General features: G+C 38.1%; 1 protein-coding gene across 2 annotated transcripts in view; it reads right to left on the bottom strand.

Annotated features, from left to right (window-relative positions):
• Positions 1 to 9812, bottom strand: part of LOC109037606 (poly(A)-specific ribonuclease PARN) — a 31439-nt gene extending 21627 nt beyond the window's left edge. For both annotated transcript variants that reach the window (XM_019052366.2, XM_072299202.1), the window contains exons 1-7: positions 9625 to 9812; positions 8055 to 8271; positions 6433 to 6575; positions 4511 to 4664; positions 2447 to 2540; positions 788 to 991; positions 91 to 212 (exon numbers count right to left, since the gene is read on the bottom strand). In XM_019052366.2, the coding sequence (XP_018907911.2) occupies positions 91 to 212; positions 788 to 991; positions 2447 to 2540; positions 4511 to 4664; positions 6433 to 6575; positions 8055 to 8271; positions 9625 to 9643 (953 nt within the window). In that variant the 5' untranslated portion in view covers positions 9644 to 9812. The remainder of the gene's footprint in view (positions 1 to 90; positions 213 to 787; positions 992 to 2446; positions 2541 to 4510; positions 4665 to 6432; positions 6576 to 8054; positions 8272 to 9624) is intronic.
• Between the last annotated feature and the right edge of the window lie 13226 nt (positions 9813 to 23038).

Below are 23038 nucleotides of genomic sequence, written 5' to 3'. Positions count from 1 at the left end.
AGATCCTGATGATGGGCAGAGACGTCAAACACATTGATAAAAGTACAATTTTTAATGATTGAATTTTCAACGAGGAATGGATGAACTTACTTGGGCAGTGTGAAATGGGTTATTTCTTTGAATTCTTCATAGCTAGATTGAAGTGGAGTGCAAAATTGAGATATAGTGTAGAAAATATCCAGGAACATATTGTGGCCAACGACAAGTTTACCCTGTGTACAAAAGTTCATCTATTAGTAAAACTTCACAATCATTTCCAGATGATAACACGTGATTGCAACATGAAGGCCAAAATAGAATGAGTAATGCACTGAATAATTAGGGTTGCCACAGAATTTCGAAAATAAAATTTCCTGATTTTCCTGACACTTTTCCTGAGTGGGATTCCCTGACAATTGAAGATAGGACGGATGGTTAAGAAGGCATGATTTCAGGCAAAATTTGTTGTTCAAAATCTCAAACCCACTCTAGAAAGCAAATGAAGGTGATTTAACAACTTTTCTCTGCCATCTTCGTCATTTTCCTTCACTTTTTAAAATTCCCTGACATTTCCCCGTTTTCCCTGACTGTGGCAACCCTGAGTAATGTGGCCGAGAAGACTTTATTGAATTAGATAATTAGCAATAGAATTAGGGCTGCCCTCATAGGGCTCTTCAGCCTCACACTTTTATTGAAGAGAAAAGCCAACATTAAAACCTAAAATGTACCAATTTCACGAGAAATCCGTTCAGAGGGCAGATTCTTTCCTGAAAAAGATTCGAAGATTTGAGTTTTCATGAATACTTACAGACTCAGATATAAGCCTAATAATTGCTGAGAACCCAACAGTTTCCTTTAGACGTGCCTTCATCTCTTCTAATGCTTTCATAGACTTAATCCTCTCTAATTCTTGCCTGCTTGCGCCTTTAGTCACAATCAAAGATATTGTTCGATTTGGCTGCTTCTTGGACTCCATGATGATGGGGTCAGTGGAGAAGTTATTATCCACAGCCTAAACAAAAATGAAGAAAGAATGAAGAAAGAAATGAAGTTATGAAGAAATGATTCATTATTTTATGGCCTGGTTCTTATTGGTAATTCCTAATAGGCGGTAAAATGGGTGACTTACTCACTACTGCTATTTTGGCGTTAAAATGCCATCATCAGATGAAAATAAATACAACAAGAACAAAAGCTCTGTTATACCATAGTGCAGTAGGAACTCTGAAGTTCTAATTTGCGGACCACTTGCGGATTATAAGAAAGAACCAGTCAATAACATGCTACAACACTAAGAAAACCTGATCTGAATTCATAATTTTGTCATCATTGGAATGTTCGGTAAAAAAGTTGAGTAAAAATTACTCTAAGTGTTGGTATTATTTTTATTCTTCAACAGAGAATAAAAGTAATGGGTAGAGTAAGGGGGAAGCCAAAGGAAGGCAGGGATAGCGGACGGCTTATTGACGGTGAAACGACATGACCGTCTGCCTTGATTTTGGTGCTTTAAAATCTCTGCTCCTATTTTATTTTTCAAGGGAGACCAAACAAATATCATTGCTTGACATTTTCCACAACATTCTTCACAAAGAGAACAGACATAATTGATGTTTTCAAGAATAACATTGAGCAGTTTCTATGTAGAAAATGAAGTATGACAGGAAGTCTGTAACATAGCAAACCGAGGTACTCATTTCTGCAATATCACATCGTAACTTAGTGTTACTCTCGTGATTTTATTCTACAAATACAGTAAAACATGGTGTGTGATAATCTCATGATATGAAGCTAATATTTTTTGTACTGAAATTGAATTTCAAGTCATTTTTCTGATTTGCTCATTAAATAGTGAATTATTCATTTTTTCACAAAAAAATCCTGGTCCCGACGAGGGGTGCATTATACTCATGAACATCTTTATTTTCTCTAATTTATAGGTGAACTTCAAAAAATTGTAAAGCTTGATGATGTTTGGTGTTCTACCAAAAATATAAAATAAGAGAGCAAAGTTTATGATACATTACACATCTAGGTAAATCTACGGTTTGTGAAGATATTTAATTTTTCACATTTTAACTATGTTAGTTGCCAATTTGATTTACTTAATTCGGGTACGTAACCTTTTTTAATTCACCCTGATTCATTGGAATTGAGAGGAAAATTACTTTCTTATCCCTATCAAATATTTTTCTTTTTTTTTTGTGCCATTCAACCATTTTGAACACCTCCAGGTCTGTTTTCACTTCCTCATGCAAACCCCCCCCCCCCCCCCCCCAAGCTTAATTTTACAAATTTTATTCTATTTTTAATTTTGAACCATTTGCAAGCGTGTGCCAAAAATAGAACAATTTCAGAGTAGGAAACAGTAATCGTTGTCTATGAAAAGGAAAGTATTCAATTGGAATAAAAAGGTAATTTTCCATTCAATTCTATTTATACAAATTTCAATTTTCTCACAAATACAAACCTGGTAAATAAGTTTCCGTGCAAAACCATTGGGTTCTTCGATTTCAATTGAATCACCTGGCTTGCCTTTGTCGATCAGCGATTGAATTTTATTACTAAAACAAATAAAAAGAGAGAACATACACTTGGGTACATGATATAAATTAGAAAAAAAAAGAAGCAAAAAGCAATATAGCAAAATAAGAAAAAGTTGTGATAAGTGAATAAAATCCATCAATATGAAAACACACCTACAAGAGGAGAACTTCATAGACTGGAGAGTTGGATCTTCGAGAATAATTCAATCGAGCCTAAACATATTTTAAAGTCAAGAGAACTTCTGATTCAATCTGTTGACTTCTTTTTTACAGATGTTTTCCCTGTGATTTATGGAGCCTTCACTCTCAAGATTTTACGATTCTTCCTTGCTACACTCAAATAACTGATATATTCTGAGAAAAAGTACACCTCTAAGCCTTTACAGTACTGACAAAGCCTTCAAAATTTGTAGAAAATGTTTGTTACAGAGCCTTTCGGCCAATGAAGGAATTCAACGGTTTAAGTTGTGAAAAATCACAGCAGTACTGTAGAGCCCTGTTTTATTAGCGTGTTTCATAAGGCCTCGATAGACGATCAAATTCCCGAACCAATTTCGATCAAAGTAGCATCAAAGTGTCGGGAGTCATCAGTCTTAAACTCATTAATTTGCTTCATTTTAAAAAGAAAACTTGGCAGAAATGTTTCCTGTGGCAGGAAATGATGAATGGTGGCACTCCGTTCTGATCTTACTTTGAACAAAAAAGTGCGGCCCGTCAAAATTTGATGGTAGATGGTGACCACCAGTCATCAGCATGTCTACTTTGATCGGAATTGGTTCGGAATTTGATCGTCTATGCAGGGCTTAAGGGGAGAGGCCAGCATCAGATTGATGGCCTGGCAGGTGCCTTGATTTGATTCAGAAAGAGATACCTGGGACTGTGGATGGCGGATGTGCCTGAAACTAGTCTCCAAATGCTCATTCCCAATCAGAAACTTTTGTCATCTCTAGTTGTGCAGCCATAGTAAAAGAAGGTGTTTTATAAATGAATCAGTTACGCTGGTAACAGAATTATGTTCTGATGCTTGATTCTTGTAGATCAGCTAAAAATAATAAGATCCGTCTAAACAGCAACTTCCCATGTTCAATATTAACTGATATATCACGCTTTGAAAGATTCAGTATATGACTTCATCCACCGCGGTAGTGACACTCATGGTTTCTTCAACCTTGTTTTCATCCGAGTTTCAAGTTTGGTAACCAGTGAAAATGCAAGGCTCCCTACCAAATGAATGCAAGGTGGAAGAAACCAAGATTGTCACTACCGCGGTGGATGACGGCACTAAACAAGTTGCTGTTTGGACGTATCTTAATATACTTAGCTGATTCATAAGAATCAAAAATCAAAACACAATTCTGTAACAAGCGCAACTGATCCATTCTGCGCTATACTCCATAATGTTGACGTGAATGTACGTGGCAGCAATAGACTACTTAGCAGTATTGCCACAATTTTTCACAATTAAAAATATTTACTGAACTTCATTTCAGAAGATGATGATCAGATCTTACCCACCAAAATGAATATTATTATGAAATTGATTGTTTTATGCATTTCAGATGACTTCAGCTAAATTAATCACTATTTGGTAGGTGATGAGACACCCACAGTGAAATTCAAAACAGGTGTGCAGATAGCTCTAAGGCTTCCCCCAAATTCAATCAACTTTCCGCCACTGGTAGCCAAAATTCATGATCACTTCCCCAAGAAGATTTAAAAAAAGAAAAACCCCAACTACCAAAAAAATCGGCATTTTCACCTTTAAAACGCTATATTTTACATGGGATTCCCACATTTTTTCCTGTCCTACGGGTTCCTCCTCTTCACACGACCGGCTCATGACCAGACCAATCACGGGGTTGGAAACTTTCTTTTCTTTTTTTTCTTTCTTTGAATCTTTTGCTAATATTCACTAAAGTATTAGAAGCCTCTACACGGTCAACTTGAATGATAAAAAAAAGAGAAAAAAAGTGATGTTTTATCCTTACCAGGCACTGTCAACATTCTCTTTCAGATCATCAGGAATTTTAATTGGCGTTTCGCTAGGTCTATTGGGCAAATTACTCGAGTTTAGTTGCTTTTCTCTTTCTTCAATATCTTTCAATAACTCTTGCTCTGCATCGTGTGTCAAGAATGGAATTCCTGAAAAAAAAAAACAAAAAAAAGAGAGTAAAATTTGCCATTGCTACAGAGGCACATTCACTGATATTGCTCCCATGTTTATCAGTTACTTGACCTCTTGAGTGTTGGTAAGTCTGATTTCCAAACGCAGGCATATAAAATTGGGAAGTAATTTCTAGACATGCATGTTGAGAGGTACTGAAGCAATTCTATTGACTTTGTGGTGCGGAACCGTACTAATGCATCATCTAGAGCACAATTGGCCGAACTCGCATATTTGAAAAAATTAAATTACTCAAATGGATTTTTGATCCCAGTTAATGAGGTTCCATTGACAAGAATATGGTCTAATTGATTTTCTCTAACAAAGCTGATTTCTGTAGCCTGATTGTTGAAATGTTTTGTTTGTTGGGACGACATAGATGACATGGGTTAAAAGGCGGAGAGTGATTGGTCGGCTATGACTTATCGCTGCTTTGTCGTGCCTTTGTCAGGTGGAATGAAGGACATACTGTTGGAAACTTAAAAGGTGCCGTTAGCTTGTCATGAGTTCAACCTGACATAGGCACAACAAAGCAGCGATAAGACATAGCCGACCAATCACGCTCCGCCTTTTAACCTATGTCATCTATGTCGTCCTGACAAACAAAAAAAGTCAACAATCAGGCTGCTGGAGTTTAATAAAGCCAGCCTTTAGGACACAGTAAGGTCAGAATTCACACATCTCTTTTTTTAAAAGACCTGTTGGTACTCTTATGCTTCAATTATTCATGCTGGGATTTTAAAGTTTACTTTATCAACTATATTCTGAAACAATTAAAGATGTATAAAATAATGACATACTGCGAAAATACGCAAAGTACAAACATCTCTATTAAGGGCTTGTCATATAAGGGAGTAAAGCTGTTGGGAAGCATTTGGCGCACCATGGCTTATCACTTGGTTGCAAATTTTATTTTGCATGATGAATGCATAATTTAACATTAACTGGGGTACTCGATATAAAAAATGGGCTAGAAAAGACTCCAGATCATTTAGAGTTACATGTATTCTAATAGATTAGCTTGTGGGTCAGTCTAAATGTTCCTAGATTTTGGTCAGCATAGACAGGTTTTATTTGTTTGATCGAAGTTTACAATACTGAAGTTCTTCAATTCCATCAAGGTATGCAAACTGGTAGGTTTCTGAAAAATTCACCTCGGCAGACACAAGAATGCTTTTTTCACAGAAATGCTGTTATGTTATGTGCATCAACATTTTCCTGCCATATTACAGGATTAGAGGCATTATAGTAATTGCTTTTATTCTAGGTTACTCTCATACTTCTCGATTAGCTTTGAAAACTGGTAGCATACTAGTATACTAGCTCATTAGTATTCATTTGGAGGTGACAGATGGCGGCTGCTAGGAGGATGAAAATTAGCCATTAAATAACTTGATTATATATATATTGATAACTTGATAAAACACCAGCCATCTTACAGTGTCCCTGAGAAATACACTGAAGAAGTGAAGAAGCAGGTTAATCAAGGTAACTGAGTGATATTGCACACTAGATGTATGATCTACTGACCTTGCTATTTTCATAGTAGGAGAAGAACCACTCAGACGAGAGTTATGAACAATGAAAAAGTGGACCAACATTAATGATTTCGGATAAAAAAGTGTAACATTGTAAAACAAGCAAATTCTTGTTCAACAATGAGCTACTTTAAAAAGATGCTCCATTGTTCGATTGTAAGTAGAAATTTGTTAGTTTTTCTGAGCGCTGAACACATTTTCAACTTACCACTTTTGAACAGTTTGTTGAAATCAAAGTTGTTGCAGGCTAGGAAATTCAACGATGAGCTTTGGCAACGAAATCTAAAATCAGGAACATCTCTGTTGATTGGGCATGGGAATATGTAGAAGTTGTAAGCAGTATGAGTGAACCTGAAAAGAGAAGCAGTTAATATAAAATTTATGGAGCTAGTGCATCGGCATAGAACTAATATTATTAAATGTTAAATCGGAGAAGATTTTATATTTTCTTGGATGAGTTGCTTTGAGTAGAATTTCTTGACTTTTCCAAGTTTTTCTGACTTTTCAAGAAATTGTCACCTTTTTTAAACTATTTTCCGAGGTTGAATTTGATGGCTACAGTAAAAAAATGTATGTCCTCAATTGAAACTTTGCTCAACTTCTCTGGCGTTTTATTTTCGTAAAAGCTAACTAATTAACAGTTATTTTTGAGATTTCTTTTGCTCATTCAAATGTGCATACTTACAATACAATTTCAGAGGAAAACTTGGTTAGTTTCCACATAAAAATAAAGCATCATGGGAAATTTTAAAATATTGTAATCCTCAGTTTTAGACTTTTGCCATCAATACTCCAATGTTTGTTGAAGAGGCGCATCCATCCTCTTTCCTTCTCATGTAAGGGATTCATTCTCACGCACTTCTTACCCTTCTACTTGGAACTAATCTACTTTAGGATCTTTTTTTATCTTTATCAAACTCCTACAGGGTACCTTCCATGGACTTTTCATGCAGTCCAAATATCGAACTACTAGGGAGTACCTTTCATGGACTTTCGATGCAGTCCGAGTACCAAACTACACCCCTTTCAAGTGCCTTGGAGGATGAGGATCGCCATTCTAGTTATGTAAAATTTTGGTGTCTGCTGTGCATTTCATTTCAGTATCACCACATTTATGTAATTTCTTGATTTTAATTAATCACAGAACTCCATCTAAATTTGATTAGAGTCATAAAAATGCTCAATAATGATAAATCAATGGTTGGTAGAATCATACAGCAGATTTTTTGAGTCTGAGCAAAAGAAGCCTCAGGTCTTCATCTGCAAGTCAGTGAAAAAATGCTCAGCTTTCATTCTAGACATGTTTATAAGACGGACGTCTTCTACAAGAGACCAGCCTAACTCTGTTTTTTAACATCGGCCTGACTAAAATAATAATTTTTTAACTCAATTATCAAAATGTAATTGTTTTATTTGCGCGCCTGAATAAATTGGTTAATATATTTACTGAGTTGTTTATAAATTACGTCAGGTACTTATTTTATTTTGTCAGCCTCCTTAGTTTCCTTTAAGTTAGAGCCCTCTAAACTCTCTTAAAAAATGTCTTAGGATGAGCATCCTCTCTCCCAATTTTTGGGGGAAAAATACAATTTAATAATTTACCTCTTCTTAACCTTTATTAATTCTTAATCTACAGGCATTTCTTGAGTCCTGTCAGATTGGGCTCATAAGAAAGAGGACGCAGGAGGCCCTCTTCATTCAGCATCTCTACGCTCCTTTCACCTTCGATACTTCAAAGGATGGCCCCTTAGATGGAAGAAAAGTGCTATCAGATAGCCAAGTACAAGCTTTACTTTAAATTGATGTACACATAGCTGATGCACAAGTTACCTCTTGAGGCTCTGATTGTACTTGAATACACAGAGACCAAACTGAATCAATAAAAATTCGGAGCATCCATTTCGTATTTTGTCGAAATATTGCGCTGGAGTATCGAAAGGATTGGCTCGAGGACCACCATCATTGAGCCCAGTGAATTCACCGTCAATAGCCAGGAAAGAGGCTTCATCGATTGATTTTTTTATGTCTGGGAGGAGGGATTGAAAATCTGAAAAGAAATAGGTAAATAAAATACAAATTAAAAAAGTTAGGAAAAAGAATATTTATAATCTACGGGTGTATCTGACTTTCATACTTGGGTATTCATATGAATTTTGAAAAACTCTGACATTACAATCAAGATATTTATCCTAATGATAATTTTACTCATGGCGTTGTTTCCCAGACAAAAGAACATAACTACTGGATAACACTGCATTTGCACTTGTGAGTGGTATTATAACTCGAGGTGGGTGTTTCTGAAAAAAAATTTCTCTGATTCTTCTTCTGCTCACCAGCTAAAATCAACAATAATTTTCTTCGACTATGTCACCTTGAAATTGAGTTACGTTCCTTCCCTGGGAAAAAATGATTAGAATGAAATTCGTTACCAAAAAACTGTGTTGCAATGATTAGAGCTTGCGCATCGTATGTTGAGAAAACGGTCAAAGTATTGTTAATGTTACCATTCACCAGTGGTGCCACCTGACTACATGTATTAACCTGTTGAGTGGTGCAAATTCAGAGCTAATCAGATATTGACATTTGTCTCAACATACGATACACTAGCTCTATAATGAATTGCATACAAAGATGTTACTTTTCCTAAAGCGCTCTCTCTTTTTGACAGTGTAAGGCGGCAATCACATAACTCGGTTTGCGACGTCGCAGATTTTTTGTCATACTTTTATTTTTAAATGGAAAATTACTCAACCACAATTCTTTAAAATTGCCGTGATTTTTTGTCTCTGTGCAAAGAAAATTCAGCGAAAACTTCAGTAAATTATGTCAATTTGTTCTCCTTTAAAAAAATAACTTAGAGGCGGAGATTTTCAGACACCGCAAATGAGTTATGTGATTGCCGACTTACACCGTCGTTTTGCTCAACTATGCCTTGTAAATTCATCTCATTTTCTGATCGGATGGGTATGAGAATACTTGGTCTGAGATTTTTTAAACTGAAACTAAGTTATTAACACCTAGAGCTATCATCCAACTGAGCGTGAGATACCTATACAGGCAAAAGAAGTTACTTTCGTAAAAATGTGAGATGTTTGCGATCTAACCTGCCTCAAAATTCAACTAGAAATTTCATGCCCAGTAAAAATTTACTTTTCAAGTAAACGAATTAATTCTTTAAATTCCTCCTCGTACGATCCTGTGTATTCTCCGCACCATTGACCAGATTACCTCAATGATTCGGTATGGGTAGGTGGTATTGGCAAACGGTACGGCAAATTCAGAGCTGAGTAAATATGAGTTGTACATGTAATATTTTGCATCAGGCTAACTCGCGTTAACATGATGAGAGCTCGAAAGTTTGTTAGGAGCGAGTTGTACGCAGATAAGCAGAGATACTTACTATCTTTCGTTACTTCCATAGTTGAGCGTGGCAGAAAAATTTCATCTCACTGAACAAGAGAAACTAACCATCATGATAAACAATTGAAAACACAAAAATTACGAAGATGACAAAATTCTTTTGAATAAATTGATGGAAATAACTGATAAAGGAAGGCCGAAACTTCAATTGTCACTCGGCAAACGGCACATCGGCTATTTTGTAAACAAACACGCCGTGCGCCTTCGGTCGCTCCGATGAATGATGGAAACTGTTGACGCGCTATGAATGGCTCAATTCAAAATCACGCGGGGTTTTTCGTAACGTCGCATACATGAAAAGTGTGCGCATCACAAACCAATGACAATAAAGATTGCTACATTGAAAGTCAAGCACAACATCCGTCATCTGCCTCGGAAGACGTTCCTAAAGTTTCGTAACTTAAAAATTTGATCATTCTGAGAAACTGAGCCACACGAGAGCCTGCCAAGACAGAAAAATGCAGGAATCATTCTGGAGACTTAAACACAGTGCAAAAAAGTAGGCGTACAGACCATTTGTAAGTATTCGTCAGTGTTCGACGCACGGAGACCTGTAATTTTACGAATTAAAATGAAATGAAGATAAAAATAAGCGGACGATTACTCAGTTATCCGTCGGATTAGATGTTAGATGTTAAAACAATAACAATGTTTTTGTTATTAGAAGATTCCGTGACGTAAGTACTAACTTTTAATTTTCCCTCCTAAACTGTTCACGATTCTTCCCGGGAAAGCGCGCGTTGTGTAAAAATGCGGCGCGACGGCACGAGTTATGTGTTAATGGAATTAACGCCGAGATATTATATTGCAATAAGTTTCAGTAAATGGGGCCCCTTCAAATAGGAGCTAGGCAACATACACAACACTCAGTTGAATAGCAATATTCACATTATGTAATTACTACGTATTGCAATTTGTGCGACTTGGGGCCCCTTTGACGGTCACATCGGAACTCGAAAAATGCGTTTTCCAGATTGCGACGAAAAGTGGAAAATGCGTTTTTCAGTTTGCGACGAAAAGTCTCCGATCATGTTTTATTTTTTGAGTGAATGTCAACCAACATACTTATATAATCATGTATTCTAAGTAAATCATAGAAAACTTCAAGGAACCATTTTGGTTAGTAATCCTTGCAGAGAATAAAACAAATAATCGGAGGTTTTTAAAACGCTTAAAAGTGAGATACATCTTTTTCGCATTTAGCCATCGATACATGATGAGCAGAAATTCAAAACCTGGCGAGCGTCATCAGGTTATTGCTAAAATATGCATGTTGCTCCTCAGCGTAATGCCCCGTCTTCATGAGGAAATTTTCTTTAAATTTGGTCTATTAGAAACTTAAAACATTAGGTATAGCAACACCTGATAACACTTACAAGATTTTGAATTTCTGCTCTGAATATAAAAAAAAAAAAAAATTCACAGCTTCTACAGCTTTGTGTTGCTCTCACCTGAAAATTTCAGTTTCGCACGGTTCAATAAAAAGATTCTCAGGTTTTGACGTTACTTATTTATGTTTTTCATGTGTACAGCTAGAAACTAGAAAGCACAACTCGAAAAGGAATGGGGAAACAACTTTTGAAAAGCTCATTTCCACACCACCTTAGGAGAGTCCGATCAGGAAAATGATACGGTACTGCTCCTGGAGGTAGAGCTTTCGGCGCGCTTTTTTTAACGTGGTGTCGCCATGAGCCCTAATCCACGGGGGAGGGGGAGGGGGGGGGACAAAATAGCACACTTACCAACGCTGACGCAGCTCCAGCTTCTTCTGCTCCATGCCGTTTTTGATTCTGCTAAAAACAGCTCTGCTCGTGAGACGGAAGTAGTGCCCACTAAAACTGATTAACGATTATAACCCTTATCTAGCAATGAGGCGAAATAAAACGGTATCTTACCTTCGGTTGCGGGAACAGCAGCAGCAGCACCTGAAACAGAAAAAAAAAAAAAAAAAAAAAAATCCGTACGACGATCCCGGTACGACGATCCCGGTACGACGATCCCGGTACGACGATCCCGGTACGACGATCCTGGCACGACGATCCCGTTACGATGACGGCCTCCCCCAACCCCGGCTTCAGGCCCTCCGGCCCCCAGGTTCCTTTCCCACCTCCTCCCTTTTTTTTTTTTTTTTTTTTTTTTTCCACTCGTGGCTTGCTGAGATCCTCCGGGGCGTAACGCCCCGGAGCCGCCGTCGCCGGCAGGGGCGCCCGCCGGGACCCCATAAGGGTCCGCTGGGCGCCCCCACCCCCAACCCCCCGCGAGGGGGGAAAAAGCCCCCCCTTGCGGGGGGGCAAAGACCCCCCTCGCGGGGGGTCGGGGGCAGGGACGCCCAACGGACCCACGGGGTCCCGGCGAGCGCCCCTGCCGGCGACGGCGGACCCCGGGACGTAACGCCCCGGAGGATCTCAGCAAGCCAGTCGCAGAAAAAAAAAAAAAAAAAAAAAAAAAATCCTACGCCTCCCCCCGTGATTCTACACCGCGGCCCCTCCCCCCTGGGAAACCCTACTCCGCGATCCTACTTAAACCCTACGAACATCCCCCCTCTCCCCGGGAGCCCCCCTAGGAAACCCTAGCCCGCGATGCCGCACCAACCCCACGTACCCCCCTTTCCCCGGGACTCTCCCCCCTGGGAATCCTCAATCCGCGATACTTCCCAACCCTACGAACCCCCCTTCCCTGGGAACCTCCCCCCTCAGCGATCCCTCCCCCCAAGCCCGTTTCTTCAGCCGCATCTGAAACAAACAAGGCAAATCAAGAATTATTAGCATGATTAGCAACAGGTGACAAAACTGGCTTCTACGTTTCTATTTAATCCCTCATCCACGTTGTTAAAAGTTCTGTTCTATGATCATCAGTGGCTTGGCGTGCTTTGCGATATATTGATTGTTATGCCACTTAAACCTATGGAAAAGGATCGATAAACAGGGTGTTCGTAGCGAACACCTTCATAATCGATTCTTTACCATAGGTTTGAATGGCATATCAATCGATATGTCGCAATTCATGCCACGCCACTGATTATTAATCTGGACTTATGGATGCTAAAGAGAACTATTTGCATGCAACATACTTCCTTTTAGCGTGCATAGGTCCGATATCCATTTGTCCATTTATCTCTTGTCAAAATTCTAGTCAAGGCACCATGCCAAAATGTATCAAATTTTAGGTATTACTTTTTCAAATTAAAATTGCCGTTCCGTGTTGCTTTTTGACTATACCATGCGGCGTTAATTGCAGAAAGGTGGTAACCTAGTGCTGCATCCACACTATTTTGCGGGGGGAAACGAGGCCAAAGAGAACTTTTTGATTTCTTTTTTTTTCGAACTTTTTGGCCTTGTTTTCCCAGCAAAATTGTGTGGACGCAGCACTATTGTACCATTTGGCCTATTTTACTATTGATTACTATTGTACCTTCTTCTTACATACTGTCGCCCTTTTGACTTAAAGGCATATCTCAATTTCCACGTGAGCTCTATTTCGCATATAAAACCATGCTTTTTGAGGCTCATGCGGAAATCGAGATACGCCCTTACGCCAGAAGAGCGACAATGCGTTCAATGCTTTGCGGTTTTATTTTTTTCGATACTTTCAAGTTTGCATTCATCTGTAGAGTAACTGAACTATATCACGCGAAAAGGAACTAATTTTTCTGGCTCACTTAGAAAAATTTATGGCATTTATGTCTTTGCTACAATAAACCGAAAAAGCTAACTCCTTTCTACATGATTCAGTCTAATTACTTTCAGTTGAATGCAGTATTGTTCGATAGTATCACAAGAGAGCCATGCAGAACTGAAAGGAATTGCAAATACTTTTCATCTCTTTCAACAACTGAGGGCATTCAAGTTAAGGATACGATAGAACAAATAGGTGCACATTTTGGAGGGCACTACTTCCGTCTTCAATGGCTCATCATGCGGAGCATTTTCTTCGTTTTTTGCAGGCCTGAAACAAACTAAGAATAAAAAAAAAGAATGATTAGTTGGAGCTTAACCTAACTTGAAAATAAAAAATTTATTAGAGAATTAGTTTTGTTCATGTAAAATCAGCTAGTGTTTTTTGACTTGTGCCATAGCTCCAATAATGGGGTTCTCATGTACGTAAATATAATAAATAAATAAATAAAATAAATTTGATAAAGCTGATACCCATCTCTTATTCTAATGCAAAATTAATAATTTATTTGGAATGTAATGAAGCTAATTTTTACTTTTGTCTTTTCTTTCGCTATTTGATAATTCGTCGCTTGGCTTACAGAAGGGCGTAACTACACATTGAGATGAGCCCGGAAAAGCATTGAATTGTGTCAGGGTTCACTGCAGAGTGTAGTTACGCCCTTATGTCAGGTAGGCGATGATGTAAGCGACTTAAAAAAGTTATTTTAAAGTGATTATAAATGATAAAAAAAGTGATAAGTGATTAAAAATGTCTTAGTATTTCCTGCTAAATTATGCGAAAATCTATGTTAAGGCGATTCGATGGACGCCATATTTTGTGTCAGAACGGCATGCAATATATCGCATCAATTGGTTCCATTTTTTCAGCTACTCGTCATTTTTCTCCAATTTTGAGATCGCAATTTTGTTGTCAGGAGACTAAAGCACTCACTTACCAATTTTAACAAAGAAATTCAACGTAATAAAGGCGTGGTTTTTTTCGGAGAGAAAACATCGCATTCGATACTGATATCGAAACTGCACTCGAATGCGATATTTTCTCTCTAAAAAAAACCACGCCTTTATTACGTTGAATTTCTTTGTTAAAATTGGTAAGTGAGTGCTTTAGTCTCCTGACAACAAAATTGCGATCTCAAAATTGGAGAAAAATGACGAGTAGCTGAAAAAATGGAACCAATTGATGCGATATATCGCATGCCGTTCTGACACAAAATATGGCGTCCATCGAATCACCTTAATATTTGCAACACTAAAAATAATGAATGTGAAATTCAATGATCAAAATGCGTGTAAAATTGCTTTCACTGTGAGCGTGCTAAATTATGCGAAAATCTATGTTTATATTTGCAACACTAAAAATAATTAATGTGAAATTCAATAATCAAAATGCGAGTAAAACAGCTTTCACTGTGAGCGCTTCGTTTCTTGCCGATCTGAAAAAAAAGATAAACAAAAGAAAATTAGGTAGTTTGAGGTTTACGGAATATAAAACGGAAAATGAAAACTAAGCTGAACAGTTTGAAAAACTGTTTTTCCTATCAGTCTGAAGCTATGGAAAAAGAGGAAAAGTAGTTTAAAGTATACAAGAAAAAACACTAAATAAAACAAGGTCTTTTTACTGCGTTTGTTTCATACTAATCTGATAAAAAATAAATGAAAGTAAAACACAGAGACTAGAGTTAATACTTTGTAGTTCTCTATATTTTGAATAAAGAAAAAAAAAAAATAACTATAAATTCTGAAAAAACACGTACGTGCATAGGGAAACTAATGGCACATACGTTGTTTTTAAACCGGGCCAGAAATTAAAGTTGCAAATTACAAAATGCAGTCCAATTTTCCTTGTGATTAAAATGCTGAAAATCATCTAACCGCATCTCTCGTAAATTCTGAAAAGATTCATACAAATGAGAAAGAAAAGTAACTGTGAAGCTTTTGAAGAGGGGAAATATACGGCTTAAGGTGATTCGATGGACGCCATATTTTGTGTCAGAACGGCATGCGATATATCGCATCAATTGGTTCCATTTTTTCAGCTACTAGCTCGTCATTTTTCTCCAATATTGAGATCATATTTCTTAATACTTTTGTAGTAGGCGAAATCTTGAATAAAACTTAAAAAAATTGAGATCGCAATTCTGTAGCCAGGAGACTAATAAAGCACTCACTTACCAATTTTAACAAAGAAATTCAACGTAATATTGGCGTGGTTTTTTCAGAGGGAAAATATCGCATTCGAGTGCAGTTTCGATATCAGTATCGAATGCAATGTTTTCTCTCCGAAAAAACCACGCCTTTAATACGTTGAATTTCTTTGTTAAAATTGGTAAGCGAGTGCTTTATTAGTCTCCTGACAACAGAATTGCGATCTCAAATTTGGAGAAAAATGACGAGTAGCTGAAAAAGTAGAACCACTTGATGCGATATATCGCATGCCGTTCTGACACGAAATATGACATCCATCGAATGACCTTAAGAAGAGTTTAACAGTTAACAGTCTTTACAGTTTAAAAACTTCATTTTCGATTTTTAAAATTTAATTTTTTTTTAATTTCAAAAATTTTATCTTTTAAATTTTAGAAATAAAATTTTTACCTTTTAAATTTTAAAATTTTTATTTTTCAATTTGATTTTTATGTTAATGTTTTACATCATTTTTAACAATTTTTTCAGACTCAATAGATCAATAGTGTATATATACTATAAACATAGTAGTAGTGAGTATATAGTGAGTAGTATAGTAAGTAATCAGTATAGTAAGTACAGTAAGTAAATAGGTATAGTATGAGTAGTAAGTAAGTATATAGTTGTGGTAGTAGTAATATATGTGTACTATTGACCTATTGAGTATGAATAGATTGGAAAAATGATGTGAAACATTAAAATAAAAATCAAATTGAAAAGTTAAAATCTTAAAATTTATAAAGTAAAAATTTAAATCTAAAATTTGAAAGATAAAAATTTTGAAATGAAAAAAAATTAAAAAATAAGTTTTTAAATTGTAGAGGATATATATTTTAAACATTAAATTTTGTGACAGTGGAAGTTATGAATACGATATCATACGGTGTACTCACGGATTAGAACCTGCAGTAGAAGTGTTGCAATTCCAGTATCCGACTGCACTACACCACTACAACACAACACAACATCACTGACCCACTGGCCTGCTCACCCATTGAACTACTTACACTTGCTGAACCCAAACTGACTGAAGTTAGGGGTTGGGGTTTCCCTTTTATAAGCTCGTATCCTGTTTGTCTGTATCCACCACAAACGATCCCATCCCCCCCCTCCCTTGCTGACCCCTCTCGCAATTAGGGTGTATTCCAGAAACTTTTTCCTGTTTTCCAGTGGCGGGAAACCCGAACTTTACGGATTTTAGGAAGGGGTGCAGCATCCCATCGTAAACATCATTAGTCAGGTGGTGCGTAGGGAGGGGTCCTTTGTTCCACTGCGAGGTGGATGATGGACCTCACGTGCGTCATTGTAATCAGGACATGGAAATCCCCTGTTTTGTTTCTTTGGCGGTCCGGTCAGGGAACCTCCGGGCTGCGAAACAATGAAAGAGGGTTAACTTTTGTAAACAGGAAAAAGAACACGGAAATAAATTATTTCGGAGACGTCCGTTATAGTGAAACAGCAAAAAATACTGAACTACAAAAAAAGAGAGGGGGGGGGCAAAGAACAGAAAAAGTCTCTAAGTGAGCTGCGTAGTGCGTAGTTCCACAAACAAAAGCGGTGCGTATCACGATAATATTAATATTATTCTTTGGTAAGGTATGGTATGAATATTTTTCCTTGAAATATTTAGATGGTTTTGATGAAATCGCGATTAAAATTCATAATGGAGAATTCGCAGGTGTCTGATATTTTATGAATTTCGTGTTTAAGTGGAAACTACTGAGTGAACTGAACACGAGGATACCCTTGGTTCATAAATTGAACAAATGTTGGTAAAGATAGGACAAAATAACCCTATCTGCTAAAATACATGTGTTTAAATGGGAAATGCCGCCAGATGACGTCACTAGGTGGTGCATTTTCTCACTTTTAAATTTATTTTTATACTATTTCCCATCGCAGAAAATTTTTATAAGAAATACTGCAAACTCAGCTCTTTAGGCACTTTCAGATGAAGCAATAAAAAACTTGCAAATTCTCCATCAGGGGGAAAAATCACAAATTTCCCATGAAATTTCCGTTTTATCACACGAATTTTGGCAACTTCCGAGGGCTCATAAGACGTTCTCTCGCAAGACAGAGTTCGGTCTGACGGGATTTGAGTATCGACCTCAAACATTTTTTCTGCCGATTAATTTTTTCGGCTATCGATGAGAGATATTCTCCAGCTGAACCCGCTCTCCCTAGATCAGGGTGTCTACAGGTCCGGAAAACCCGGAGATTACTGCTTTTTTCGAGGTGATTTTTTTTTTGAGGAAGCACTCATTATGCGTGGTTTTTAAAGACAGCCTGGAAAGTATGCAATCTCTTGCGCATCAATTCTTAGTCCACCTGAGAGTTCGCCTTCAATTTTCCGCATAAGAATGGAAACCCACCGGGAAGCTCGAATAGTTGTTTATTCTAAGAGAGCAAATTTATCTCACATAATAAGCTTTCATAGAGAATATGCAGGTGTCTTACATTTTGTGATTTTCATCTTGAAAATTGAGTACGAGAATACCTTTGGTTTCTAAATCGAACAATTATTGGAGAACATATTGACGGTGTAAGTCGGAAATCACATAACTCGATTTTTGGTGGTTTTGAGTTAGCTACAGAAATGAGGTGTAGTAGATACCCTTTACCCGCTGTCAAAATATTTCAGTCGAAAAACATCTGGAAGTCACCTAAAAACGTACAACTCAAAACACATTCTCGGCGTTAATTCCAATAACACATAACTCGTGCCGTCGCGCCGCATTTTTACACAACGCGCGCTCTCCCGGGAAGAATCGTGAACAGTTTAGGAGGGAAAATTAAAAGTTAGTACGTCACGGAATCTTCAAACAACCAAAACATCGTTATTGTTTTAACATCAAACATCTAATCCGACGGATACACGGAAAAAATTAAATTGCTGATTTAACAATTTAATTGCTAAAAAAAGTGACTGCAATGTTTCAATGTAGATTTTACAACACAAAAATGCTGATTTAACCACCCCCATGGTTAAATTAGCTTACAACAGTAGTTAAAGTAGCATTTTTTTGTTTTCATATCTACGTTGAAACGTTGCAGTCACTTTTTTTTAGCAATTGAATTGTTAAATCAGCAATTTAATTTTTTCCGTGAATTCAAGTTTCCTAAAAAGTATCTTAGGGGCGAAGCATTGTATGGAGTGTCGTATGAAAATGAAGGCGCTTCTAGCCAAAATGTTGTTTCCCTAAGGATCCTGCGGGAATGGGGGAAGGTAAATTTGACGGAGTCAATCCGCACACCTCAGTGAAAAAAACCAAATACCGAATACCTAATACCTGAATAAAAGAAAAACTGCCGCAGCAGGTCGATTTGTGAACCGAGGTGCCCGTTGGACTGGATTATACTGGCAGAGAAACGACTAGAAAATGCACACCTACTGCTTTTGTTCCTGAAAAAGCTTCACGTTCAGCGTAATTTGTTTTATCAAACTGGAAATAAACAAGCCGCCGAGTTGTGAGAAATCAATTTTGTTTATTTGTTTGTTTATGCTTTTCTTTAAAAACAAATATAATCTATAACCGTGATTTATTTCTGTCGTGTATCTTAAGCCTTAATTTTTTAAACATTTTCTTTTTTTACTTTTTTTATATTCCGAAGCCTTTTTTATCGGTACACATACATAGGCAATCATAGGTTCCCTCTATTGCCACTAGAGTGCAGTGGGAGTACACTGCACAAAGGATGAAAGTTCGTGGATCCTGAAACATTAGGACACGCCCACATCAGCTGAGCCAGTTGTGTGTTTAAGAAATTGCCACGTTCACTAAAACAGAAAAAGCACATCGTCGGTGAAACTACCAAACCACGTATCTCGGTTTGCGACGTCGCAGACTTCCTGTCATACTCTATTTTTTAAATGAGAAACTACTTAACATCCAGTCTTGAAAATTTCTGTGATTTTTCCTCTTTGTGCGGAAAAAATTCCGTGAAAATTTCAAGGAATGATATTGATTTGGTCTACTTAAAAAAAATAAAATGTGAGCGTAGATTCTTAAACACCGCAAACGAGATACGTGGTTTGGTAGTTTCACCGTCGACATGTCTGTAGAGAGAGAGAGAGAGAAAAAAATTCAAAACGCTGGGGACTCGAGAGTAGAATTTACCGTGATTTTCAGCACTGAGTCCGAAAACGACCGTAGTTTTTCTCCTCATTCATCAGTTTTCCGGAAAATCAAGAGTTTCCAACCAAAAACCGGGGGGAACTGGCGAGTGATAGAGAAAAATCAAGTTTGCTTTTTGGAGTCTACAGCCAAAAATACAAACGTAATCATGTATCGCACGTCTAAAACATTTTACTCCGTCGTATCTGATGACGAGGTTTTTCGGCCTGATGGCATTCTCCACTTACGTTGTTTTGTGTCTGAGACAACGGAAACACTACTGTATTAAGAAAGTGTAAAATAGGGCTACTCAAACTTACTTTTCCATGCTGGAGCTGGAAAGAATCTAAACTTCTTCCTATCTTCTACCAATCTACAATACAAAAATGTATTTTTAAAGTAAGAAATATGGCGTGTTTTTGCAAAATACCTACAATTTTCCAAAAAATTGGTAAGTTATGGTAAAGAACAAAGATTTTTTTTGTCATTAACAGCAAGGAGTTAGAGGGAGTCGCGAGTCACCCCATTAGATACCTGAGTAAAATAATTCTTCCGTCTTCTTGGACGCAACCAAGCAGATCGGTTTTTCGGAAAAAACGACCAAAGTTCTCTCTCAAGTGTCGGCGCAGGAGATTAACATTTTCATACCTTTTATCACTTTCATCCTTCGGTGTACCCTCTCAGGGCTTGAGCTGAAATGGGGGGGGGGAGGGGCTGAAAAACGAGAGGAGGTCCGGGAGAAGTCTCCCAGCCGAGAAGATCCCTGGCACAGGAAACAATTTTAATACTAGGTAATAGGTATCCCTAGATCGCACTTTTTTTCACATCAAATTATTACCTTGTTTAAAAAATAAAAATGAAATCTAAAGAACTTTATTTTTTTGAGGGGGGGGGGGGGGAGGTTGCTCCCTCTCGATCCAAACACGCGCTGCCACTGTATACATAATTAAAATAGAAACTTTCAGTCGCTTGCGCTTATACTGCAACAACCCCTATTTAATTACCGCTGGGAGAGGGTAGCTATTTGAGAGGACCTCGTAACCTTATTACTTTGCGTCGGTCGATCAGGCAACCCTCCCCTACCCCTCGAAGCTTCTCAAACGAGCACTGCCATGCTAAGGAAAAACGCCGTATAAACATTCGAGAAATGCCAAATTTCCTTCGATAAAATGTTTATTTTTGAGGAAAGATGTGAATATTTTTCATTGAAATTTTCAGGAACTTTAGGTGAAATTGCGGACAAAATTATCTGAAAAATCGGAAGGAAAATATTAACAAGTTTATCAGGAAATTCGTGTTTTATCAAAGGAAACTTGGCAACGCCTGTGGGCTCATGCGGCGTTCTTCCTTAGGACGGCAGAGCAGAACAAGTCCTCACAGGGTAGATGATTATAAGAGTCAATACTTACAGGACATTATTGCCACCACTTTTTGATCACCAACTTAGCCAACTTAGGGTTAAGATAAGCCCTTAGCGGGACACGTACATTCGGCTCCATATTGGTCTTGTAAGGCAATAAAATGTCATGCTCAACGCCATACCCATCCTTCAAGGTAAAGTTCGCCGACCTGACATCCGTGTCTTTATCGATCACTCTGTGTAAAGGACAACTCTTGTTGATCGGCAAACCTGAGATTTTCTTGACGGACCCGAACACGCTCCCGTAGGCGAAGTATCTTGCGTAGTGTCCGCAGTTGCAACGAAGTAGATCATAATAAACCTGAAAAATTCATGTTGTGCGTTTAAGTAACATTGAAAAGTGGTTGAGCCGTGTGCAACGTCGGTAAAGGTCTGTTCAAGAATTATGGAAGCCTGGCGTGACAACCCCCCCCCCCCCCCCCCTTCATATTTCAGGACATAGCGCAGAAAACCTGAAAAATTGCTGGAAAAGTTATTTTGTATCGGAAATTCTTATTTAATTTTTCAAAGCAAGTCCCTCCACCGGTACTTGAATGTGCGCGAAGAACGAATCACGACTATTCGCTTAAGTGCGCCTTTAGCGTCTCTGATTGTGAGTTGGTGCAGTTTTGTAAGATTAATCGACGGATTTTGAATTTCCGTGTAATGTGTTGATAAAATAGTCCTTGAGACTAAAATTGTCAAGTTAGGCGATAAAAAGTGGATATTTTTACATGGAGTGGAGATGTTGCATGTGTGCGGAATTTGCGATTTGACTGTTGATTCTTATGTAAAAGTTCGCGAGAAACACGACGGTGCCACTGGTTTTCTCTGAAATTAACTCCCAAGTTCAAAAAAAGCTCTCAAGTTGAGGCCAAAATGGAGGAGATATCCCACCGTACCCTGAGAGTCCACGTCTACATCAAGACAAACTCTCCATGCAAAGATAGGGAGCAAATACATTAGCAGGGTTGCCGTGTTTTCAGTTGTGGAGTCCAGGGCCGGATTTTCCTACTTGCCTCCCATGGGCCGCCTGTATTTTGCCGCCCCCTTCTCATTCGTTTTGAAACATCAATAAAAACCATCAAGTGAACGTACCAGCGGGGGAGGGGTGCATAAGACGCGTTTACTCGTGTTGAACACATTTTTTGGGAAAGCTCTGTCAACACTACTAGCAGAAGGTCACGGAACTTTGGGCGAAAGCCAAGTTTCGTAAACCTATCTCTAATGGATATGGCCTTCCATTCATTAGAAATGAACGAAAAAATTATGAAAGAACAAACACGAAAGGTTTAATGATTTTAACTTCCGCCGCCGCGCCGACCGCACCGTGTTTGGCGCAATGCGTGAAGTATTCACGCAGTCTTGTAGGCGCTATGCGTTTCACGCTGACCGCACTGTGTTTGGCACAATGCGTGAAGTATTCATGCATTCTTGTAGGCGCTATCCGTTTCACGCTGACCACAATAACCGCACTGTGTTTGATGCAATACGTGAAGTATTCGTGCAGTCTTGTAGGCGCTAATATGTGTTACATGCCAATTGCCGCGCCGCCGAGGGCTTCTCCTTTTCATCTCAAGTCCTCGTCATCATTTCTCCCTTAAGTCGCGCCGTTTCAGGCCAAATTGTGTGTTTGGTTTCTCTCTTAACTCGACTAATTAAAGGTGCTGTCTCTTGTATCACTGAAAGACGACAAAATTAGAAATTACTATACTCTCAGGAAATGAGAGATTTTGTAGCCAATTCTCGTTTGTAATTTTTTTTCTAAATCCAATTTTTTTATACCTACATTTAAAAAAATTGCATTCTTTGCCGCCATGGGCCCGCCGGCCCATGTGGCCACCCCCTTAATCCAGCCCTGGTGGAGTCCCCAAATAAAGTGGCAGCCCTGTCAATGTATTTGCTTCTTATCTTTGCATGGAGAGTTTGTCTTGATGTAGACGTGGGCTCTCAGGGTAGGGTGGATAAACATTTGTCCATTTTGGCCTCAACTTGAGAGCTTTTTTTGAGCTTGGG

The sequence above is a fragment of the Bemisia tabaci genome, chromosome 4 (assembly GCF_918797505.1).
Source record: "Bemisia tabaci chromosome 4, PGI_BMITA_v3".
Taxonomy (NCBI): Eukaryota; Metazoa; Arthropoda; class Insecta; order Hemiptera; family Aleyrodidae; genus Bemisia; species Bemisia tabaci.
This window is presented reverse-complemented; position numbering and strand designations above follow the sequence as displayed.